Below are 26,110 nucleotides of genomic sequence, written 5' to 3' on the forward strand. Positions count from 1 at the left end.
ACCCTTCTCACTTCCCTCTCCTGTCTCATCCCAGGGCAGCCCGACGTGGTCCTCGCTGCTCCAGTAAAACTTCTCAGAGCTCGCTCTCTGGAAGTGGTACCTCCCTCGTGTGAATTTCCATCACCCTTTATGTATCACTTCTTTTGTTACCTTCCGTTCTTTGACTGGGAGTAGAACTGTCTGTGTGCCTTGTTCATCTTAGCATACCCATAGCACCTGGCATGATGCCTCAGACACCATGTGTCCTCACTAAATGGCAGTTGACTAAATGATGGGATGATTCAGAGACTGTTTAGTCATCTCGTGATGCATTCCAGAGCTTGGGTGGATCAGTAAAAATGCAGAGGAAGGAAAACTTGCAGAGACTTGAGGCTGGCTGGAGAGGGAGAGAGGAGCAGGATCTCAGCCGTAATCAGCCCTTGGGTCTCAGAGGATTTGTCCAGTGCAGGAATGACTCCCAGGATTTCCCAGCATGTCAAGCTGGGTGCCTGACAGAATTGGCAGAGCCACTGGCCTTTGCCCGGAAGTTCAGAGCACAGCCAGTCAGGTGGGGTGGGTGGTTGGAATCTAGCGCAGAACATGATGATCCAGGTCAGGGTGGGACGGCCAGGTGGAAATGCCCAGTTTGCATTCCTTCCTGGGACTGGAGCTTGGAGAAGAGGATGGTTCACAGTGCATGATGTGGGAGACTTCCGCATAACGGTGGTCCTGGAAACCTTAAGAGTGAGAGACACCCCTCCCCCACTCTGGGAATATGGGGAAAAGAGGAGAACAGAGGGCCAGGATTGAGCACTGGGGAATGTGCAACACTAGGGCGCAGGATGAAGTGCGAGAAGGAAACCTCGCCTTGAGACGAGGGAAGACAGGGAAGGAGTGAATTTAAAGAAGGTCCCCTGAAGTGTCAAATACGAGTTGAGGTCCGGGAGAATGCCGCTGAGGGAAAGCCCTTGAATTCGGCAGTGAGAAGATCTGAGATGCCCTGTGATAAGGCAGAGAGGTGCGGTAGTGAAAACCAGCTTACAGTTGGGCTGGAAGGGTGAGTCGAGAGAGCAGATGCAGCCCGGGGGCATGAGGAGCTGGCTGATTTGGGGGCAGTGGACAGGCCCCGGGCAGGGCCAGAGCGTACTGAAGACGAGGCAGCAGAGGACGCCCAGCTCTGTAGCTGGAGCCTAGGACAGGAGCAGCGAGTAAGCCCAAGGCTGTACAGACTGTAGCGCTCTGATCTGCTCAGAGTATCCCTCGGATTTTTATATCTATTTTAAGTGTTTGTATTTTGGATAACATGCGTTCACATGATTCAAAATTTTAAAGAATTTAGAAAGAAAAAAGATTGACTCCGAGAAGACCTCTTCTTTCCCAGCTACTCTGTTATGCTCCCAGGCAACCAGTGCTACTGGTTTCTTGGCTGTCCTTTCAGAGAGATTCTAAACATATACAAGTATTTTTTCCCTTCAGCTGCCTCCCCCCCCCCTTGTTTTTTTTTTTACACAAACTAGAGCACACATCTTACACTGGTCTGTATTTTGCTTTTCTCAGCCAACAATATATCTTGGAGATCAGTCCCTTCTAATACATAAAGAACTTCCTTGTTCTTTTTTATAGCTGTGTAGCATACCATAATTATATAAGCAGTCTGCTATTAACAACATATACATTATTTTCAGTCTTTTGCTGTTACAAGCAAGGCTGCGATAAACCTGAGTCATTTTACTTGCATATATGCTTTAGAAGTGGATTTCTCTGAGCAAAGAATATTTGTGTGATAAACATTTCCAAGTTGCTCTCCACAAAGGTTGCCTGTTTTTCTCTCCCTCTGGCAACGTACGAATATGCCTGTCTTCCCAGGCCAGCCAGTGTGTTATCAAACTTACTGATTCTTGTAAACAAGTGAAAAACATTAGGTTGTCCTTCCTGACTATTTGAAATCTTCATACCCCCTCCTGGAGTGGAAACCCAGCACCTGCCCTCAAACCTCCCACCTTGAAGTTCTATAGTGATTTTACATTTTCTTCTACTCTCCTCAGCTCAGAATAATTTTTTTTCTGAGTTGGCCTTGCATGTGTTCTTAATCTGAACTTTCTCTAAATTCCATCATCAGATCTTGAGCTCCAAACACTCGGCTTCTCTGAGTCCAAGACAGGGAGAGCAAGCTCACTCTGTGACTATAATTTGGTCCCCAGTTAGTTTTTGAGTCACTTTGCTGTTCCTTATGTCTGTCCCTTTTCTGCTGTCTTGAAACTGCTGCTGTTCCTTTGTTCCTTAAAATACCACGTGTACAGGACTGGATATATAGTGCATTTGATCAAGGGTTCAAGACAGCAGAGCACAGCAGACAACTGAAATGGAATTTTAGACATCCTGGCTTCTAGAAATCCGTTGCCCACCTGTCTGCTGGGCATGTCTTACTGCCTTCTTTCTTTCCATACTTCAGCCTTCTCATAATCTGTGTGCACGTTCCCCTTCCTGCTCATCTTTCTTCCCCTTTCCTCTGCTTTCTGCTGGTTCTCGCTGCCAAAGTTTTAGCTACTAAATTGCAGAGCAGTTTAGCCATCTCTTTGACTTGTTTAATCTCCTACAGTTGGGGATTTTCCAGTTATTGTTCTAATTTCTAGTTTAATTCCACTGTGGTCTCAGAGCAGACATTGTATGACTTCTGTTCTTTTAAACTTGTTGAGGTGTATTTTATGGCCCAGAATGTGGTCTGTCTTGGTGAATGTTCCATGTGTGCTTAAGAAGGATGCGTTTTCTGCTGCTTCGGGGTAAAGTAGACTATGGATGTCAGTTATGTCCAATTGACTGATGGTGTTGAGTTCAACTATGTCCTTCCTGGTTTTTCTGCCTGTTCAATCTGTCCATTTCTGATAGAGGGGTGTTGGAGTGTCCAACTATGATTTTGGATTCATGGGTTTTTCCTCACAGTTCTATCAGATTTTGCCTCATGTCGTTTGGTGCCCTGTTGTTAAGTGCACAAATGTTAAGGATTATTATGTCTTCTTGGACCCCATTATTATTATGTAATGCCCATCTTGCAATTAACATAGCTATTCCTGCTTTCTTTTGCTTATAGTGTTAGCATGGTATATTTGTCTCCATCCGTTTACTTTTTTTTTTTTTAATTTCTTTCTTTATTTTTTGGCTGCGTTGGGTCTTCATTGCTGCCTGTGGGCTTCCTCTAGTTGCAGCAAGCGGGGGCTACTCTTCGTTGTGGTGCGCGGGCTTCCCATTGCAGTGGCTTCTCTTATTGCGGAGCATGGGCTCTAGGCACGTGGGCTTCAGTTGTTGTGGCACATGGGCTCAGTAGTTGTGGCTTGTGGGCTCTAGAGCACAGGCTCAGTAGTTGTGGCACATGGGCTTAGTTGCTCCGCGGCATGTGGGATCTTCCCGGACCAGGGCTCGAACCCGTGTCCCCTGCCTTGGCAGGCGGATTCTTAACCACTGCGCCACCAGGGAAGTCCCATCCATTTACTTTTAACCTATATGTGTCTTTGTATCTGAAGTGGACTTCTTGTAGACAACATATAGCTGAGTCTTGTTTTTTAATCCACTCTGACAATCTTTTATCTTTTAACTGATGCATTTAGACCATTAACGTTCAAAGTGATTATTGATGTAGGTGGATTAATATTTGTTACTGTTTTCTAGTCATTGCCTTTGTTCTTTGGTCCTATTTTTCTCTTCCACTCTTTTTCTGCCTTTTGTGATTTAAACTGAGCGTGTTCTATGATTCCATTTTCTCTTTTGTCTTAGTATATTGGTTGTACTTCCTTTTTTTATTGGTTGCTCTAGGGCTTGCAATATACATTTACAACTAATCCAAGTCCACTTTCAAATAATAACTATACCACTTTACAGACAGCGTGAGTACTGTAAAATAACATAACAACCCCACTCCTTCTTGTCCTATATGTCACCGCTGTTACTCATTGCACTCACGTATAAGCATATAAATACATAAAGTATATACATAAGCATAAATAATTGAATACTTTGTTGCTGTTATTATTTTATTGTTATTTAGATCAATTAAGAATAAGAAAAATAAAGTTTTTATTTTACCTTCACTTAATCCTTCTTCCTTTCTTTAGGTAGACCTGAGCTTCTGACCTGTATTATTTTTCTTCCTCTCTAAAGAAATTCTTTTAACATTTCTTGCAAGATAGGTCTACTGGCAACAAACTCCCTCAAATTTTTGTTTGTCTGAGAAAGTCTTTATTTCTTCTTCACTCTGGAAGGATAATTTCACAGGGTACGGAATTCTAGGTTGGTAGTTTTTTTTTCTCTCAACACTTTAAATATTTCACTCCGCTCTCCTCTTGCTTGCATGGTTTCTGAGGAGAAGTTGGATGTAATTCTTATCTTTGTTCTTCTGTAGATAAGGTTGATTCCCTCTGGCTTTTGTTTTTTTCTTTTTTTTTGGCTGTGTCACACGGCATATAAGATTCTAGTTCCCTATATGCGCCACACGGCGTATAGGATTCTAGTTCCCTAATCAAATTTGCGCCCCCTGCAGTGGGAGCACGGAGTCTTCACCACTGGACCCCCAGGGAAGTCCCGTCTCTCTGGCTTCTTTCAGGATTTTTTTCTTTATCTTTGCTTTTCTGTAATTTGAAAATGATATGCCTAACATCATTTTGTAGGGGTAGGGGGGTATTTATCCTGTTTGGTGTTCTCTGAACTTCCTGGACCTGTGGTTTGGTGTCTGACGTTAATTTGGGGAAATTCTTAGTCATTACTGTTTCAAGTATTTCTTGTGTTCTTTTCTCTCTTCCTTCTCTTTCTGGTGTTCCCATTACATGTATGTTACACCATTTGTAGTTGTCCCACAGTCCTTGGATATTTGCTTCATTTATTCAGTCTCTGTTCTCTTTGCTCTTCAGTTTGGGGCGTTACTATTGAGATATCCTCAATTTCAGAGATTCTTTCCTCAGCCATGTCTAGTCTACTAATAAGCCCATAAAAGGCATTCTTTGTTTCTGTTACATTGTGTTTGATCTCTAGCATTTCTTCTTCATTCTGCCTTAGAATTTCCATCTCTCTGCTTACATTGCCCATCTGTTCTTGTATGTTGTCTGCTTTATCCATTAGACCCTTAGCATAGTAATCAAAGTTGTTTTAGATTCCCAGTCTGGTAATTCCAACACTCCTGTTATGTCTGGTTTTGATGCTGCTCTGTCTCTTCAAATTGTGTTTTTTGTCTTTTGCTATGGCTTCTCATTTTTTTCTTGATCGCCAGACATGATGTATCATGTAAAAGGAGCTGCTGTAAATGGGCCTTTAGTCATGTGGTGGTGAGGTGTGGGGGGAAGGGGAAGCATTCTCCGGTCCCATGATCAGGTCTCAGTCTTTTAGTGAGCCTGTGCCTCTGGACTGTTAACCACACAAGTATTTCTCAGTTGTTTTTTTCTTCTTCCCCTCTTAGGTAGGGGAGTATGGCTAGAGTGGGCTAGAGTTGGGTATTTCCCTTCTCCCAAATGGAATTCTAGAGTAGTCTGGAGTTTTGTACAGTTGACCCTTACACAACACCGGGGTTAGAAATGCTGACCCTCTGTGCAGTTGAAAATCTGCCTGTAACTTACAGTCGGCCCTCCATATACACGGTTCCTCCATATCCACAGTTCTGCATCCACAGATTCAACCAGCCGCAACTGTGTAGTACTGTAATATTTACTTTTTTAAAAAATCCATGTGTAAGTGGACCTGCACTGTTCAAACGCATGGTGTTCAAGGGTCAACTGTTTTTCCCTTCCCTGCAGTCAGTTCAGGTCTGATAATTCCCCAGCAGGTTAGGGTCTGGTTAGCTAGTTTCCTGTGAGGGCAGGCCTCATTAGGAAGAACAGCACGCTCTGGTATATTTCAGAGTGGTGCTTTTTCCCCACTCCTGCTGGAAGCACAAGGGGAAACATCTCCAGTATTTACTGTGGGAACCTGGTCAAGCTCTTGGAGGTAAATCTCACAAAATTGAGAGGGTCTCCCCGTGACTGGGTCCCCCTGGAGTTTTTAGGTCTCCAAGTTGTCCACGCTGAGCCCCCAGCAACTCATCCATTACAGTTCAGGCTTTCCTACTGGTTCTGGCGTCTGGTTCCTGTGGTGGTTTCTACTCTTGAATCTCTGCTCCGCTAAGTTATTCTCTGCATTAATCCCTCTGTCTCTCCAATCTTGGGGGCAGCGGTTTGCCTTGTGTCCTCACCTCTCTTATGGATCCTGGAAGACTTAGTTTTTGTTAGTTTTTCAGTCTGTTTAGCTGTTTACCCATTATCAGGATGGAGTAGCAACTTCCAAGCTCCTTCCATGTGCAGTGGGAAACCAGAAGCCCTCACCTCTTTGATTTGCAGTTTCCTTCCAGAACATGCCTTGAAGAAGCCTCATGTAAAATGAGCAGGTGCAGGTAAAATGGTCTAGCAAAGTCGTTTTTGTCAAAAACAAAGTTCTTTCCCACAGAAGAACTCAGCTGTTAATATGTCAGCATTTTCACTCATATCTTGTCCCTTTGTGTCAGTTTTGCAAAGGAATGTTGTCTAAACCAAAGTCAGAAGCACTTTCAGTCTGACACCATGCAAGCCAGGTTTTGTACACAAGTTTGTGTGTATTGTTAATTACTAAAATAGAAAAAGTAACTTGGCTTCTTACAGATAATGAAGCTGTTTCTTAACCTCATGGCTCTTTTAAAGCTAATAGAAACTTATGTTCCTGGTTATTTTCTGAAATGTAGTAATCTAGTAGTTAATCTTAGGAATGCTGTAAATATTCAGCCTCATAAGGAGATTGCTTGTTTCCTTTTCTGGGTGAAAGAAGAAACAAATATTTGATCAGGCATGTGTGTTTTGGCTGTTACAGTACAGATTTCTCTAAAGACTGTCTTCCTGCTTTTTGTATATGAGACTGTCAACAATTAAAATTAAAAGGGTGAACTTGTAACCCAGAAGGTACTCACTGGGCTAACTTGCCTGTTGTCAGTTGGGCATTGTGGCCTCTCCTTCCCACACTCTCCCTGACTCAAGGAAGACAAGCCTGGAACTACATTGCCCACTGGTCCATTTCATGTGTGAAGTTGGCCAGTTAGAAGCAGTCTTGGGAGATTTGGAAGGCTGAAGAAAGAGACACTGTTACTGAGAGAGCACAGTTGCTTCTTCCCCGCTGCAGGCTGCAAAAGGCTGCAGATGCTTTCCCCGAGGTCTTGGCGTCCAGGCAAGCTCTTGAGAATCACTTGCTTCAGTACGGCAGGGAGATGGTCAGTGATGGCTTCTCTGGCTTTAGCTCCCCCGTGGTGGCAATGGTCATGTAACCCAGGGGTCCCCAACCCCGGGGCCGCAGACCAGTACTGGTCCATGGCCTGTTAGGAACCGGGCCACACAGCAGGAGGTGAGTGGCGGGCGGGCGAGTGAGCGAGGCTTCATCTGCAGCTCCCCATCGCTTGCATTACTGCCTGAACCATCCCCCCTCCCACCGTCCGTGGAAAAATTGTCTTCCGTGAAACCAGTCCCTGGTGCCGAAAAGGTTGGGGACCGCTGATATAAGCCTCTAATTCCCCGTGTTAAAACTCTGTGCTTAGAACACACTGAATGGTTTCTCTTTTCCAGACTGAATCCCGACTGGTACCTTGAGGGGTTTGTGAGTAAGTTGTGGAACAACAGTAGTACAAAGTCTGGGAGAGAGGAGGTGGAAGTAGCTGTTGGAAGGTTCTCATGTGTGAAATGGTATGATGTTACCTTAAGGCAGGCTGTGCTAAATAAAATATGTATCATATAAAGGCCTTAATAAACCACTAAAAACGTTACAGCTACTAGCCACCAGGTGAGATTAAATGGAATCATTAGAAATATTTTATTCATCTGAAAAGAAGTCAGAAGAAGAGGGAAAGAAGCACAGATTGGACAGATAGAAGACAACAAGACGGTAGATTGGAACCCAACCATATCCGTAATCATAGGGTAAATTGTTTAAACACTTCACTGAAAGGCAGAGATTGTTAGACTGAATAAAAAGCGAGACCTGACAATATGCTGCCTACAGGAAACTCACTTTAGATATAAAAGCACACATTGGTTAAAAGTGAGGGGTTGGAAAAAAAATGTACTATGCTAACACAAATCAGTGGAAACTGGGAGTAGATTGATGATATCAGACAAAATAAATTTCGGGGCAAAAAATACTACCAGGAATAAAAATGGTCATTTCAGAATGATAAAGTGGTTAATTCATCAAAACACCATAGCCACCCTAAAAATTTATATTTCTGACAATAGAGCTTTGAAATATATCAGTCAGAAAGTGATAGAACTGTAAAGAGAAATACACAAATCTACAATTATATTCAGAGATTCTAGTACCTATCAATGATTGATAGATCAAGTAGACAGAGAATCAGTAAGTGTATAGAAGACTTGAATATCATTATCTACCAACTTGATCTAACAGACCTATGGAACAGTCCAGCCAACAACAGTAGAATACACATTCTTTTTAAGTGTGCTCAAAACATTTACCAAGATAGACCATATTCTGGATCATAAAACATGTTTTTAAAAATTTAAGGGTTCAAATCATTTAAAGGATGTTCTCTGACTGATAACGTCTCTGGAATTAAATGAGAAACCCGTAGTAGAAAAATATCTGGAAAATCCCTGAACATCTGGAACTAAATAACATACTTCTGAATAATCCATTGACCAAAGAGTTAATCACAAGGGAAATTAGACAGTATTGTTAACTGAATGAAAATGAAAGCATGACATTTCCCCGTTTGTGGGGTGCAGCTAAAGCACTGCCATCACTTACAGGGAAATTTATAGCACTAAATGTCTGTTTTTGAAAAGAAGAAAGTTTTTGAATGAATAACTTAAATTCCCAACCTCAGAGTTTTTTTTTAAAAAAGCATATTAAACCCAAAATAAGCAGAAAATTTGAAGTAATAAGGATAAGAGCAGAAGTCAATGCAATAAGGAAACAAAAAACAATCAAGAAAATCGGTGAAACCTATAGATAGTCTTTTGGGTTTTTTTTGACATCATTAGAATAGATAAAACTCTAGCCAGGCTGCTCAGGAAAAAGAGAGAGAAGACACAAATTACCAATATCAGAAATGAGAGAGAGGACATTACTGCAGATTCTACAGAGAGTTAAAGAATAATAAGAGAATACTATGAATACCTTTGTGGCTAGGAAATGAGTAATTTAGATGAAATGGGCATATTCCTTGAAAGACTCAAACTTCCTAAGCACTTTGAAAAAGAAATGGCAACCTGAATGTATATATATTCCAACTATACCTATTAAATAAATTGTCTCTGTAGTTAAAACCTTTCCACAGAGGGGAATTCTGCTGGATTGAAGAAGCAGGCTGCTATGATGTGAACTGCTTATATAGAGGGGCATTTGTCAGGAACTTCAGGTGGCTTCTAAGAGCTCTCCATCCCACAACCAGAAGGAACTGAATTCTGCTGGCAACCACATGAGCTTGGAAGAGAACCCTGGGCTCTGGTTGGGAACGTAACCTGCCAGCTCCAGACTGCAGCCTAGTAAGACCCTGGGCAGAGGACTCCGTTAAGCCACATTCAGATTCCAGACCCTCGGAAACTGTGAGATAATAAATTTGACAAAGGATCAGAGTGCTGTACTTGGGCAGACTCCTTCCTGATCATTTGCCACCGAAAGATGATCAGAAAACAAAATGAGTGTCATATGGTTTATCATTTGTGTATTTTTCGTGAACTCATCCCAGTACTCCAAACCCAGTGCCAATAGAGAAAGCCATGAAACGCCAGCATCCAGCAGCAATTCTAGCCCAGATGATTCAAGATCAGCCGCTCCATCATGCAGTCAAGAAATCGTGTCTAGAGCTGCCAGTTCTTTCTCAGAAAGACTGAGACAACACACGCTTCCACAAGCACAGATGGATTCCCGTATAGTTATCTGTTTCCACACGTAATACAAAGAAACGTAGACAACCAGTTTCTCGGGCAAGCTGTTCCAGCTAGATTGCCAGTGTATCTTGCTTTTAGTCCATTGCAGATACTATGGTGGCAAACATTTGTATGCTCATTAGTGATATGTGATATTTTGTACAATGTCAAGCTGCCGTTTCAGCTCAGGCCACATCAAACGCCAACCCAGCCCAAACTACTGCTTCACAGGCTCTAAATTGGCACATGTTCCTGGAGAATAATCGCCACCGGCTCCAAACTCAGTGGTCCAAGAAAGCTAACCCATGAATGAGAATGCTAAACAAAGAAGATGTCAGTTTGAGGCTGGCTGGATTGGATGTACGTGTCCTCACAAGCTGCAGTTCTCTTTAGCATTGTGTATTTCTTTTCTTCCTTTAGTCAATTTATATGGTAATGGAAGCCATGCCGCTGCTTTTTGTACAGCAAGTTGGATGATTTCCTGTTAGGCATGAGGAGGTCGGCCGCAGGCTCCCTAAAATAGTGCCAAGTTAAGGATGATGGGAAACAAGTAAACAATCTAAAACTTGAAGAAGTGGGTCATTTTATGGATGATGGGCATGGCGATGAGGGTGGGAGTGGGGAAGGTGCAGGTGAAGAAGCCAGTGCAATTCAAAGACCTGGATTAATGGTTTCAGCTTGATCTTATCACCACCTTCTTTACTTCACTAATGCCAGAGGGCCACCCCCTGTCAAGAGTTAGGCTTGAAAAACCGTGCCAGCTGGAAAGGAGGGTTTGACTTTAGGAAAATGTTTAAACAGTAGTGTAATTTAAAAGTATATATAAATATAAAACCTTTTTATTATTGTGAGATTTTTTTCCTTTAAGCTCATACATATGAATATTGTAAGCACAAATGGATTACTAATTATACGATTTAAAAAAAAAAAAGACTAACAGAACATAGTGTTACAATATTGGTCTTCCAGATTTTATTCATTTCAATTATGTATATTATCCCAAGACAGACATATTTGTGGGTCTTATTTCTTTAAAGAGCTGCTTCATATATAAATTTCTATAGTTGTAGATTGACCATTCAGTGTGTAATTTAATATATTATCTATTTTCTATGAATTATTCTGAAAGTTTCAAATGAATGATCTCACAGTGTTTAGTGAAGAATGTTATTTACCTAAAATGTGCTAGTAGCAACTTGCCCAGCCCTAAAGCCAAGAAACTTATCAGTAACCTTAATTTTATTGGATAAAGGAAACCTATTTTAAGGGCATGTATTCCATCAGTCGGAATTCATACCGTAAAGAAAAAGCAGTTCTTTAGTAGAATTAACAGTGATATAAAATGTTTTATACAGGCAGTATAAAAGGGAATACTTTTTTTTTTTTTTTCTTTCTTGTTTTTTTTATTTTTTATTTTTTTATACTTATACTTTTTGTTTTTTAAGTTTTTTTTTTTTTATTTATTATTTATGGCTGTGTTGGGTCTTCGTTTCTGTGCGAGGGCTTTCTCCAGTTGCGGCAAGTGGGGGCCACTCTTCATCGCGGTGCGCGGGCCTCTCACTATCGTGGCCTCTCTCGTTGCGGACCACAGGCTCCAGACGCGCAGGCTCAGTAACTGCGGCTCACGGGCTTAGTTGCTCCGCGGCATATGGGATCCTCCCGGACCAGGGCTCGAACCCGTGTCCACTGCATTGGCAGGCAGACTCTCAACCACTGCGCCACCAGGGAAGCCCGGGAATACTTTTATAGAATCAGAAATACTAGAAATAATTTGGCATTACAAGAAAAGAGAATTACAGACCAGTAACTCTCATGAACACAGATGCAAACATTTTAAATAAGATTTTAGCAAATAGAATCAACAATATATATAAAGGATAATACATTATGACCAAGTGAGGTTTATCCTGGGAATGAAAGGTGTCACTATATCAACAGACTTTAAGAAGAAAAAGATCACACAATCATCTCAATAGACATAGAAAAGGCACTTGACAAAATTAGACCATTTATGGTTTTTAAAATGTAAGCAAAATATGAATAAAAGGAAATATCCACATCCTGATAAAGGGTATCTACAAAAAATTCTACAGCTAAGATAATTCTTCTTGGTGAAAAGACCAAATGCTGTCCTCTAAAATTAAAACGTGAGCAAGAATGTCTGCTCTTGCTACTCCTATTCAAAATCATACTGGAGTCCCACCCAGTGCAATCAGGCAAGAAAAATGAATAAAACACATACAGATTGGAAAGGAAGAAGTAAAACCATCTCTGTTCACATCTGACTCTGGTCTGTGCGGAAATCTAATGGAATCTACAAAAATGCTGCTAGAAGTAATAAGTGAGTTCAGCAAGGTTACAAGATGCCAAGTCAGTATACAGAAATCAATTGTATGTCTATATACTCACAATGAACAATTGGAAATGGAAGGTTAAAAAAAAATACTATTTATAATAGCACTAAAAATCATTAAAAAAAACAAGTATAAGTCTAACAAAATATGTGCTAAATCCATATACTGAAAATGACAGAATGAAAGAAATCAAAGACCTAAATAAATGGGGATATGTACCACGTTCATGGATTAGAAGATTCATTATTGTGAAAATGTTGGGTTTCTTCTCAAACTGATCCATATATTCAACATAATCCCATTCAGAATCCTGGCAGGAATTTTTATTTTATTTCATTTTATTTTATTTATTTAATAATTGACAAGCTGAGTCTAAAATTTATATGTAAAGGCAGGAGAACTATAATTTTGGAAAAGAAAAAGTTGGTGGATTCACAGTAATGGACTCCATACTTACCATAAAACTACAGTGATCAAGACAGTTTCCTTTTGTACAAAAGTACAAAGGCATTTCAATAGAAAAAGGATGGTCTTTCTCAATAAATCATATTGGAACAGTTGGGTATCATATGCGGGAAAAAAAAAAAAATGAACCTTGATGGCTTCCAGAGAAGAAGGCACATGAGCTGGGTTTAAAGTCCTGGTACATTTAAATACAGGGCTGGCATAGCCCCGCCTAGTTGTAGATAGTTGATACAGCCTGTGGAATGAATACATATACTAGAAGCTGCCTCTCTGCTCTAAAAAAATTTTTTAAAGAAACTGATTCATACCTTACTCCATGTGGAAAAATTAATTCAGAACATAAACTATAAAAGTAACTAAGGACTTCCTTGGTGGCACAGTGGTTAAGAATCCGCCTGCCAAGGCAGGGGACATGGGTTCGATCCCTGGTCTGGGAAGATCCCACATGCTGCGGAGCAACAAAGCCCGTGTGCCACAACTACTGAGCCTGCACTCTAGAGCCCATGAGCCACAGCTACCGAAGTCTGTGTGCCCTAGAGCCCACAAACTGCAACTACTGAGCCCTCGTGCCGCAACTACTGAAGCCCGCACACTCTAAGGCCTACATGCCACGACTGCTGAGCCCACATGCTGCAACTACCGAAACCCGCGTGCCTAGAGCCCGTGCTCCGTAACGAGAAGCCACCGCAGTGAGAAGCCCACGCACCGCAGCAATGAGTAGCCCCCGCTCGCCGCAACTAGAGAAAGCCTGTGTGCAGCAACGAAAACCCAATGTGGCCAAAAAAAAAAAAAAAAGTAACTGAAACTAAAGTAAGCTAAAACCGTGAATCTTAAACTATAAAATGTCTAAAAGAAAACATAGAAGAAAATATTTGTGACACTGGAGTAGCCAGAAGAATGATCCATTGAAAAATTTTTTTGATAAGTTGACTTCATCAAAATTAAGAACTTTAGCCCCTAAAAAGTCACTCTTAAGAAAATGAAAAGACAAACTACAGACTAGGAAAAGTTGTTTGCAAATTACATATCTGACAAATGAATTGTATCAAAAATATATAAAGAACTCTAAAAACTCAATAATAAGAAAATAAACAACCCAATAAAAAGTGGCAAAAGATTTGAACAGACACTTTACCAGCAAAGATTTATAGACGGCAAATAAGCACACTAAACAGTGCTCAACATCACTAGTCATTAGGGAAATGCAAATAGAAACCTCAGTGAGAGACCACAACACACCTGTTATAATGGCTAAAACAAAAAGAGGAGAAAACCTGATAATACCAGGTGCTGGTGAGAATGCAGAACAGCTGGACCTCTCAGACATCAGTGGCGAGAATGCAAAACAGTATAGGTGTAAAGGTACACTTTGGAAAAACTCAGTTTGACAGTTTCTCATAAAGTTAAGCCTACACTTGCCATAGGACACAGCAAACTCATACCCAGGTATTTACCCAAGTTTGAGAACTGTGCTGACACAAAAAGTAGGACATGACTATCTATAGCAGCTTTATTCGTAATTGAATTATGAATTCATTTGAACTGGAAGCATCAGAAATGTTCTTCAACTGCGAAATGGATAAACAAGCCATTATGACTAGTACTTAGTAATAAAAAGAAACAAATGATTGATACATGCAACAACATAGTTGAAAAATGCCTTGTGCTAGGCAGAAGATAAGACTCGAAAGATTACATATCGTACGATTTCATTTATATGACATTCTAGAAAAGGCAAAACTATTGGAATGGTAAACAAATCAGTGGTTGCCTGGGGTAGTAGGGTAGGGGTCGACTACCAAGAGGCACAGGTAATTTTGGAAGGGGTGATAGAACTTTTCTATATCTTTTTTTTTTAATTGGACTATAGTTGATTTACGATGTTGTTTTAGTTTCAGGTGTACAGCAAAGTGAATCAGTTATACATATGCATGTATCCACTCTTCTTTTTTTTTTAGATTCTTTTCCCATATAGGCCATTACAGAGTATTGAGTAGAGTTCCCTGTGCTATACGGCAGGTTCTTATTAGTTATCTATTTTATATATAGTAGTGCATAGATGTCAGTCCCAGTCTCCCAATTTATCCCTCCCCACCCTTATCCCCTGGTAACCATAAATCTTTTTTCTACATCTGTGACCCTACTTCTGTTTTGTAAATAAGTTCATTTGTTCTATATCTTGATTGTGGTAGGTATATGAGTTTATGTTGGTCAAAACCCATAGAACTGTACACTAAAATGGGTGGGTTTTATTATATGCAAAAAAAAAAAATCTAACTGATAGTATCAGGAAAAGCTTCATAGAGTGTAAGATGCCCAAGTCTTAAAAGCTTTGAAGGTGTGGACATCCACCCTGTGGACAGTGGGGAGAAGCTCGTTCCAGGCAAAGGGAACAGGATTTGCAAAGACTTACAGGGAGCAAACAGTCATGTGTGTTCTGCGTACTTTGAAGTTGTTTGGAAGGTCAGAAGCCTAAAGTTACACAGTGGGGGAGTTGACCAGAAGGCGTTGCTGGAGAAGCAGGCTGGACCTGAGTTGTGAAAGGCCTTATGTGTTTGGTAAAGAATGTGGACTTGGATTTTTTTTTTTTTTTTCCCCTTTAGTTGGTGTCCTACAAACTCTCTTACAGTTTGGGCTGCTGTAATAAAGTACCACAGAAATTTCTCTCTCGCAGTTCGGGGTCTGGAAGCCTGAGATCAGGCTGAGATCTGGCGGGAGGGCTGCCCTTCCGGGCTGCAGACTACTGACTCCTCATCCTGTCCTCACGTGAGCGGAGAGCAGGGAGAGGAGGCATGCTCTCTCGTGACTCTTAGAAGGGCACCAACCCCATTCATGCAGGCTCCACCCTCATGACTTCATCTCATCCTAATTACCTCCCCAAAGCCCTATCTCCTACTACCATTATATTGGGGGACAGGGTTCCCACTTCTGGGGGGGGGACATAATCACTCAGTCTGTAACAGCTGGGAAAATGAAGGGCTTTAATCAGGGGAGGGGACTTAGTTTTCATCTGAAGCATCTCCTCTGGCAGGCCTGGGGACCACACATGGGAAGGGTGAGACCAGGTGGTGGTTTGTCACGTCATCAGGCAGGAGGGAAACAAGTCCTGGGCCAAGACTAGAGCAGTGGACGCAGGAAGAGGGGTGGACTCAGTGGGAAATGGTGACACCCAGATGACAAAGGTGAAAGAAAGGGGCTAGATGCTAGCGGCTAGGGAGACATTGGAGTTTCTATGCTTGGAGACGTCCAAGAAGAACTGGGTTTGAGGGATGTGTAGAGATAATTTTTATCAGTTTGGATTATAGTGAGTTGCTGTATAACTTGAAAAAGTCGACTTGATTTTTCATTGTAATACTGTACGCATCCAGCCTCCAGCAGTGTACCTGAATAATGAGTACGCTGCCACAGTAGGGTGGGAGTGACGTTGGTTGGAACCCAGAAAGCCATGGTGAGGAGTCTGAGTAAGGTGACTGTGTCTGGTACCCATGGGCCCTGTCTGCCCACATCTCACTGAGCAGCTGTGGCCTCTGAATGACTCCCCGCTGTATCAGATTCGCACGTCCACTGGAGGAGGGATTCGGGGAGGACAGAGGTGCCAGACTAGGGCTGGGTATGGCTTAAAGAGGAAGATCTCTCATCCTGGGGGAGGTGGCAGTAGAAGTGGAGAGCCTTTTCCGTGGACGACACAGGTCAGCGCACCCACAGAAATGTTCTGGGGGGAGCTGACTTCTCTCCGAGCCCGCGTTTCAGGGAGTGCCTCATCCCCCCTTACCTGCTGCGGCTTCCTGTGTGTTCTGGGTTGGCTCCTTGCTTGCTTGTCTGGACCCTGACTGGTCCTGCCCACATGTCTTTGTTTTGCTGTGCTTTGCTAGACGCCTGGACCGTTTCTAAACCCCACCTTGATCCCTTGCGTTTCAGCCCGAGAGGAAGTTTGGCGTGGTGGTGGTTGGCATCGGCAGAGCTGGCTCGGTGCGGATCCGGGACTTGCGGAATCCACACGCCTCCTCGGCGTACCTGAACCTGATTGGCTTCGTGTCCAGGTGGCTTTGCTTTGTGCCTTGTAATTCACGGGAAGCCCGGTGAGATGGATTAGGCCTTGGGCCACGCAGCTCCTCCAGACCCGGGAGAGAGCGAGCCAGCTCCAGGGTCATTCCAGGGAACCGTGCAGGGTCAGCCCCACAAGATCACAAGTTTGGACGGGTCTGGGAACTGACGAGTAACTAGACCTGCAGCTGGGATGTACAGTGAGTGTGACCACGCTTAGCTCCTCCGCAGAGGGGACTGCAGGCAGAGGTAGAGATGAGCACAGGGCCTGACGGTTACTGAAGCGGCACAGTGAACACATGGGGGTCGGCCTGAATGAAGGCTTTAGCTGTGATACATCAGTTACCGTGTAACTGTCACATCAGTTACCATGACAGCCATCCATGCAGGGCCCTGGGCTTTCCAAGCCTGACCAACTATTTGACGTAGATGTCAACCCACTTGACAGGTAAAGAAGCTGAGCCACAGAGAGGGTAAGTAATTTGCCTGAGGTCACACAGCTGGAAAAATCTAAGAACTAGACGTCAGCGCAGGTCTGTCTGATTCCAAAGCCCATCTTTTAAACACCATGTGTTCTTTTCCCCTTCGATAATTCTGAGCCCCGCTTTTAAGGAGTATCATTTATCTCCTGTAACTCAAAACCAAACTTTTCAGCGCGTTTCTTCTTCCCTGCCCCACCCTCAGCTCCTTCCTCCACCCCGACCACTTCCTCACATACACACTCTTCACCAAACTAACGCCCTGTAACATCATTTATCAACAGTCATTGGGAACTAGAGGTAGGCCCTGTGTCGGCAGGTGATGCGGCAGAGAGCAAGTCAGGCACGTCTCTGCTTCCTAGTACTTTAGAGAAATCAACTAAATATCAATACTTAAACAGAGCGTAAGTAACTATCCTGACGGTCCACGTAGAAGTTCTTTCAAATTTTAATTTTTGGGACCTGCTTTCTTCCAATTTGCCTGTCTCGAAACCTGGCCCTTCCTTAAGGATTTAAAGTGGTGGCACTAAGGTGACCCAGAAGTGCTGGGAATCTGCCCTTGGTCAGTCTTCCCCTCCCAGTAAGATTCTAAGGGAGGGCTTCCCTGGTGGCACAGTGATTAAGAATCTGCCTGCCAATGCAGGGGACACGGGTTCGAGCCCTGGTCCGGGAAGATCCCACATGCCGCGGAGCAACTAAGCCCGTGTGCCACAACTACTGAGCCCGCGCACCTAGAGCCTGTGCTCTGCAGCAAAAGAAGCCACCACAATGGGAAGCTCGCACACCACAACAAAGAGTAGCCCCTGCTCGCCACAACTAGAGGAAGCCCACGGGCAGCAACAAAGACCCAACACAGCCAAAAATAAATAAATTAATTAATTTTTTTAAAAAGATTCTGAGGGAGCAGCACAGATGGGAGGCTTGACAGGACGATTAGCCGGCACCGCTCCTCCTGCCGCTCCCCTGCCGGCAGCTGGGATCCTGCACGACACAGGCTCCAGGCTGAAGTGGGGCCTCTGCTCCCCCTGCACCCCCGCCCTTGGCAGCTGGCGCCGTAACTGCTGCAGCGGGAATGCCGACCCTACCCAGGTCCCTCGGGAGGACGGCCAGCTCACCCCCATCCCTGCTTTACTGCACCCCTGCTGCTATTACACTGTCCCCTTCTCACGTGCCCTGTTCCTCACGACCTCCCTGCTAAGTCCTATCACCTCCCCGGGAAGCCGCTCCTGAAAGCCTGAGGCTTGGGGTTCCTTGCCTTCCTTGACCCTTCACCTGTACCCCCGGCACGGCATTCCTCCTGTTGGTCTCGTGTTGTTGCTATAGGTGTGTACGTGTCTTCCTCCCTCTAGCTGACTCGTTGCTATAGGTGTGTACGTGTCTTCCTCCCTCTAGCTGACTCGTTGCTATAGGTGTGTACGTGTCTTCCTCCCTCTAGCTGACTGAGCTCACTGGAAGCTGAGGACTTTGGTCCGCTCCGCACATACTCCCTACAGGGCAGGCACACAGGAGACGAGCAGGGAGCTCTGGTCAGACTGAGCCGTGTAGGTCGGTGGTCCCCACGGGAAGAAACCCACCGTAATGTCCTGCCGCAGCCCCGCTTCTCCAGACGCCCTCTGGCTGCTGCTCGGGTGGAGCTCTGAGCCGGCCCGAGCCTCCTGCCGGCTGCCGCATCTCCTGTGTGGCAGCCGCCGTTGGAGGACTGGCCCTCTCCAGCCCCCGCTCTGGGGCAGTGCGCAGACAGCCGGGGCCCTCGGCTCTCCTAAGGCAGCGGTCCTCCTGAACATGCAGGAGCCGGAAGGCTCAGCTCCTGTCCTGCCTCTGCTGCTCGTTAGCCGTGGAGCCCCTGCCTCTCTGGGCTTTGTCAGCTCGGCTGTAAGTGAGGCAGTGGCACCCACCTTCCACTTGACCGTCACAGGCCACGATGAACATGAAGGAGCTTGAAGTCACACGGCCCTTTGCCCCTTAAAGGTGTTAGTGTCTTGGATTTGGATTAGGTTAGGCAGTCCTGGTGTCTGGCCAAGTGCTTGAAGTTGGCAGGGACCGTGGAGATCATGTCTCATGACATTACAGGAGATCAGTTCTTTTTATCTTAGAGATGAAGTAATGCAAAGAGTCCCATGTCATATGGGCTGTTAGCGGTGGTGTCGGCACTCGACGCCAGGTCCCCGACTTCACCCCAGAGGCTGTGTTTCTCGCTGCGTGCTGAAAAATGCCCTGGAAGTGGGAGGCAGGAAGTTCATCACTTCATTTTCAGAAGTCGATCACCAGGACATTGTTGGGAGATGGGGAGAAGGATGGCACTCATGTTTTCTCAGCCGATGTTTTCTCAGAGATGAGAAAACATGTTCTCAGAACACGTTTTCTCAGTTCTGCCTACTTTGAGCTCCACTCGTCTGTTCCTCTCAAATAGACGAAAGCTGGGAAGCACTGATGGGGTGCCGCAGATTTCTTTGGAAGATGCTCTTTCCAGTCAAGAGGCTGAGGTTGCTTATATCTGCAGTGAGAGCTCCAGCCACGAAGACTACATCAGGTGGGTGTTCAAGTCCTTGCGTTGCACAGGAGTGCGGGACGATAAAAATGCCTGGGCAGGCTGACATCTAGCAAAGGGGTCTTAATTATTGATGGGAAGACTACATTGGATCCATGACCTTTAAAAATTGTCAAAATGTGAACTCTCACTCTGGGTTATAAATGTATAAGGACATGAAAAATATTGTAGAACTAATATTTATTTAGTACACCATAATTTAAAACATTAAAAACATTAACAATTAAAGTATCTTATTTCTTTGTAAAAAACTTATTGAGTGTGGTTTGAACAGTGCCTGCCTTTTTCTGGCGGTTTAACTTAGCCACCATCTTTTCTGTGCCTTAGGAGAATTGCCATAGTCCTTTCAGTTTCCAACATTTTATCCTTTGCCCTTTCAACAACATGAGATCTCTGAGAAGGTCTCTAGGAGATGCTTTAATATGAAGAGTTTTTGCCACGAGATGAGTAAGGAGATAGTGGTGGCATCAGGGTGGGGAGATCGCATTATTCGTAGAGCAGGAGAAGTGAAGTGTTCCCCCGCCCCACCTTTGAATGCAGAGCCTAGAGCCCTCCAAGCATTTGGTAGGACTGAGCCTGGAAGGAGGAGCCCCACTCAGGACCTGGCAGTTGACAAGGCAGGGCCAGCCGCCCCCAGAATCTCAGCTTCCCTTCTGGGTCCTTACCTTAAACTACAGCTGCTTCCACCACGCCGTTCCCCAGAATCAGCTGCTCCCTGTTTATCAGGTCCACTCTAAGTGTGGCCAGAAACACCTTTCTGTGGTTCCCCTTAAGCTTCTGTGGCACCAGAGGGTATGTCCTTAACAAAGTGATCACGTAATTCCCATGCTTATCAATGTTTGTTTCCTGGAATATCTAGAGAATAAAAGCCAGACTTCTGAGCACAGCACTCTGTGTCCTTTACATCAGGCTCCCGGCTACTTTTAGGACCTAGTTTTCCCTCCACTCCCCGTAGCCCACTCCCCTGCCATGCTGAAATGCTGAAATTCACACCACGTCCCAGTGGACAAAGCTCCGTAAACACCCAAGCGCCCTGCATGTGCCGCTCAGAGTACAACATCCCCGTCCCCTGGCACCTGGAAAATGCCTGTTGATACTTCAAGACCCGGTTCAGAGCCTTAGGGAAGTCTTTTCCGATTGCCTCAGGCAGAGCCGGCTGCCATGGGTTTTTATTTACAGCTGTCATATGGTACTAGGCAATTTCCCTGCTAACATGGCTGTATTTCTCCTCCAGAGTAACTGGTACATAGTAGCTGGTTGAATACGTGAGTAGACGAATGGGTGAGTGTTCAAATGAACACATGACTAGAAAGCCTTTCTCTTACCGCTTAGTAGAAAATCACGTGAGACGCAGTTCATCCTCCTCATCCTCTGGCCCTGACTCTCACCCGTGTTTCGTCATGACACATTTACATGGAGACTTTTGTGCATTTATAACATTCTGTTCTCTGTCATGCGGGGCACTTAAGTGAAGTTTAATTGAAGTGCATTTTCTCTGTATTTATCCCTTTTTTCCAAAGACAGTTCCTAAACGCTGGCAAGCACGTCCTTGTGGAATACCCCATGACACTGTCTTGGGCAGCAGCTAAGGAACTGTGGGCACTGGCTGAGCAGAAAGGTGACGTATGTTCTGTGCATCTAGAGCACAGACCCTCTTCCTAAGAATTCCTGCCTCTAAGATTTCTGTGGTACCATCTTTATGCCTTTAAAACTTAACCCCATGTCAGATATGTTACTGGTCCCATGGGCTCCCACACTGCCACCCCACATCCCATACTGTAGGCACGTAAAGGGGGCGTGTGTGGAGGGCCCACAGGGCAGAGGGATGGGTGGGAATTTGCAAACTTTTGTTCAAGACTTAGCTTCTTTTACTCTAATGAAAAGTATGAATTAGCTTCCACCTATGCTAGTGTTATAGATTATGTATTATTAATATTTATATATTATTTTATATAATAATGTATATAATTATATTTCATTTTGGTTTTATTCATGTGATAGTTGTATTGCTAATGCAAAAATGCCCAGATCAGGGTAATTGATTGTCTTATGTGCATAGTTTGTAGTTTTCATTGTTTCTCAAGAGGAACACTGTTTATTAAATATTTATTATATGCCAGGAACTTGAAAACTCTGCTAAACACTTCATATGTTATTTTGCTTAATTCTCTTAGAAATCCTTGGAGGTAGGTATTTTCTCTAGCTTATGTATAGAAATCCATGGCTCAGAGAAGTTAAAAAATTGTGCCAGAAATGGGGTATAACCTTTACAAATTACGAATCTCTATATTGTATACCTGTAACTTATGTAATATTGTACATCTACTATACTTCAAAAAAAATTTTTGTGTCAGATCACAAAGCTAGTAATATGACCACTAAATGGGAGATGGAGATTTGGTTTCAATCTCTCTGGGCTCTGAAGTCCACATTTCATTCCTCTGAGCCATGCTTCCCTCCAGAGATTTTTCTGTTTTTATGGTAACTGGACAAGTCCCTCTACGGGGGGCAATTAGAACTAACTAGAATGTTTAGGGATTAATGGAGCTAGTTAAATGAAGTTTAAGTCAAAAACTCTCTCTGTTTCAACATTTGCTATTTTAAATCTTTAAAATATGAACAAAGTATGGTGAATGAAAATCACCAAAGAAAGGACCTTGTCCTTTATCACCAGTATAGACAGATCACACTACTGGAACTCTTGATTGCCTTTCTCTAGTACTAGGCCTTGCTGCTGGAGGACAGAGCCCATCTTCCCTCTCTGTAGCCCCAACAGCTAAAGCTAAACACTGCCCAGAACTTAGTAGGCCTTCAGTAGATGTTTGTCGAATGAAAAGATGGATGAATGACTACTGATGTGAACAAGAGGTTGGGGAGCTCTGGGGCCATCACCTTTGTATAGTATTTCTCATGGCACAAACGTCCCTGGACAGAGTACAAGATGCCAAAGATTTCTTGCTAATTGCAAAGGGAAAAAATGTCCTTTTACAAGGAAGAGCTCTACTGTTACCATCCTAACCAAGTGATTGCTAATCTGGGTAAGAATGACATCACAAGCCATCTGGTGGGATGTGCGTAGCATCAATCCTGTAACTGAGATTTTAACCAAACTTCTCACTTCACAAGAAATACAGGGATGAAGGAACAAATTAAATGACAGCAAAAAAGATTAAGTGAATAGAATGTGGAACACTTTACAAGATAACAGACTAAGTGTCTTCAGGAAGATAATGTCCTGTGCATAGTGACTTCCTTCCAAAGAGCACAAGATGGAAAGAAGGGGAAAAAGAGTTAACTGTACACTAGAGAAACCAAACACTATGCCTCAGCCAGATGATTGAGGTCAGTGTGAACAATGATAAGTTATGTTAATAGGATGTACTTGTTGACTGAAAACAAGTAGACTGCCACTTATTTCTCCAGCAAACATGAGTTTATTCAGAATCAGCAGAGAATTATAATTCAAGGTCTGCAACCGTGGCGAGCCACATGCAAATCCCTGCACAGCAAGGGCAGGAGAACACTTTGATAGGGAAAAGGAAGTTTGTGGGGGGAATAGTAAGCAAAGAGTCCGTGGCTTTTCATTGGCTGAATCCTTGCCAGGACAGAAGAGGAGTCGTCTTCTTCCCGTGGGGCTCTACTATCATCGCAGGGTATGGGAGCTCCCTGTGCTGGTCTCCCAACTCTATTTAATGGAGGTTTCTGTTTATTAATGTCTTATGTATGCTCAATATAATGTGATGACAATGGCCCATTACTTCTGTAGATTTCCTGTCCAAAACACATAACCCCAGTCTAACCATGAGAAAAACATCAGAAAAATCCCAGCTGAGGGGCATTCTACAAAATACCTAAACAATACTCTTCAAAACTATCAAGGTCATTAAAAAACAAGGAGATTTTGGGAAACTTTCTAACCTAAGAAGGGCCTCAGAAGACATGATGACTAAATGTAAATGAAACACAAAGAGCACATTAGGTTAAAACTATAGAAAACTGAATCAAATATGGCCTGACATTTTTAAAAATGAGAAACAAAATATTGTTATATTGGAGCCTGGTATTAGCTCCTTAAGCAAGCAGAATCTGGATGGCTTGCTTACAGATCATGCATGGCTTTGAAATAGAGAAAAGCCCTTAACACCAAGAGTGACCTTTGTTCTCTAGGCAAGTATTCATAACTCATACTAGAATATTCATTAAGCAGCGTTTACATGATACTTATCACTATGTACGAGATACTGTCCTTGATAATAGGGGATAACAAAAAGATGACCCTTGCCCTTGAGGAGCCCACAGTGTCAAATGTTCACAGCTAGCAGTATTAACTTAACCTGCTGAAAGTGAATTGAAACAGTAATTATAGCAATTACACGGTAGCACAGGAAGGAATAATCTTATTCAATTCAGCATACCTAATGTTATATCATTTTGGATGGCAAGAGTTATGGATAATTTGGGAGTGATGTCAGCAAGGTGGTGGACTAAGAAGCCTCAGAAGAACCTCATTCCCCACAGAGACACCAACTTCACAACAATATATAGACCAAAATACCTTAGCAAGTACTCCAGAAATCAGTTAAGTGGTTGCAGTACCCCCAGGCAAGCACAGAGCCAAGAAGAGCTGCATTGAAGTGGGTAAGAAAATTCATTGCATTTGCTCACCATAGCCCTTCCCCTTCTAATTCTTAGATTAGAAGAATCTAAGGGGGGGAAAGGAAAGAGTGGAACATGTGTCCAATGTTCTGGCTTTTCAGGGGCTGCTTAAAGGACTGATTTCTGTCTCTCCTGACTGGGAATGCTGAAGGAAACAGTAGTAGACACTGGATGCCAGGGTCAGGGCAGCTAAGAATGAAGTGAGCACTGTAGTTTGTTATAGCACCAGGGAGACTGCAGTACTTTGAACAGACACCACAGGGAGCAAGAGATTACAGGTTCTTGAAAACAGGGGCAAGCCTCTTTAACTTGGAAATTACATGTGCAAGCCCAAAGAAGATACATCTCCAGAAAAGGTTTGAGTGGCCTCCAGAATTTCTGGCCTGGCTGATTGGTGAAGGTCTTCCCCTGTACAAAGCAAGTCTATAAAGACTGGGAGAGGTGACTGTTTTTTCAAATACTCAAATCTCAATACAGGCATATCTTGGAGATATTGCGGATTCAGTTCCAGACCACAGCAATAAATTGAATGTTGCAGTAAAGTGAGTCAAATGAAATTTTTGGTTTTCCAGTGCATATAAAAGTTATGTTTACACTGTACTATCGTCTATTAAGTGTGCAATATCATTATGTTAAAAAACAATGTACATACCTTAATTTTAAAATACTGTATTATTAAAAAATGCTAACCATCATCTGACAAGGCAGGGTTGTCACAAACCTTCAATTAGTAAAAAATGCAATATCTGCACAGTGCAATAAAGCAAAGTGCAATAAAACGAGCTTTGCCTGTAAATGATCACAAGGAATACAAAGAAACAGGGAAATACAGCCCACTCAAAGGAATGAAATAAATCTGCAGAAACCAACCTTAAAGAAATGTAGATCCAAGAATTACCAAAATAACTGTCTAAAAGTTGCTCAGTCAGCTAAAACAAAACATAGACAAGCAAATGAAATCAGGAAAACAGTGCATGAACAAAATGAAAATATATCAACAAAGAAATGTAAACTATTAAAAAGAACCAAACAGGACTTCCCTGGTGGCGCAGTGGTTAAGAATCCCCCTGCCAATGCAGGGGACATGGGTTCAAGCCCTGGCCTGGGAAGATCCCACATGCCACGGAGCAACTGGGCTCGTGCGCCACAACTACTGAGCCTGTGCTCTAAGAGAGCCCATGAGCCACAACTACTGAATCCCGCATGCCTGGAGCCCGTGCTCCGCAACAAGAGAAGCCACCACAGTGAGAAGCCCGCACACCACAACGAAGAGTAGCCCCCGCTCGCTGCAACTAGAGAGAGCCCACATGCAGCAACAAAGACCCAACGCAGCCAAAAATAAATAAATAAATAAATAAATTTATTTTTAAAAAAAAGAACCAAACAGAAATTCTGGAGCTGAAGAATAAAATAACTGAGTTGAAAAATTCACAAGAAGGGTTCAATAGCAAATTTGATCAAGCAGAAGAAAGAACTGGCAAACTTGAAGGTGGGTCATTTGAAATTTGAGTCAAAGGAGCAAAAAAAAAAAAAAAAGAATGAAGAAAAGTGAAAAAGGGACCTCCCTGGCAGTCCAGTGGTTAAGACTCCACACTTCCACTGCAGGGGGCGCAGGTTCGATCCCTGGTTGGGGAAACTAAGATCCCGCATGTCACGTGGCGTGGC

General features: G+C 43.4%; 1 protein-coding gene, 1 long non-coding RNA gene and 1 pseudogene across 2 annotated transcripts in view; 2 read left to right on the forward strand and 1 right to left on the reverse strand.

The window, feature by feature from the left end:
* Positions 1-26,110, forward strand: part of BLVRA (biliverdin reductase A) — a 57,860-nt gene that overhangs the window by 17,840 nt on the left and 13,910 nt on the right. The window contains exons 3-5 of the mRNA XM_059934226.1: positions 16,637-16,758; positions 19,652-19,771; positions 21,310-21,407. Coding sequence (XP_059790209.1) covers positions 16,637-16,758; positions 19,652-19,771; positions 21,310-21,407 — 340 coding nt within the window. The remainder of the gene's footprint in view (positions 1-16,636; positions 16,759-19,651; positions 19,772-21,309; positions 21,408-26,110) is intronic.
* LOC132372199 (homocysteine-responsive endoplasmic reticulum-resident ubiquitin-like domain member 2 protein) lies at positions 975-10,678 on the forward strand (annotated as a pseudogene).
* The window catches only part of LOC132372129 (uncharacterized), a 40,851-nt gene continuing 25,648 nt past the window's right edge, over positions 10,908-26,110 (reverse strand). Inside the window, exon 3 of the long non-coding RNA XR_009505106.1 lies at positions 10,908-11,659. This is a non-coding gene — a long non-coding RNA (uncharacterized LOC132372129). The remainder of the gene's footprint in view (positions 11,660-26,110) is intronic.

Source organism: Balaenoptera ricei, chromosome 9 (assembly GCF_028023285.1).
Source record: "Balaenoptera ricei isolate mBalRic1 chromosome 9, mBalRic1.hap2, whole genome shotgun sequence".
NCBI lineage: Eukaryota > Metazoa > Chordata > Mammalia > Artiodactyla > Balaenopteridae > Balaenoptera > Balaenoptera ricei.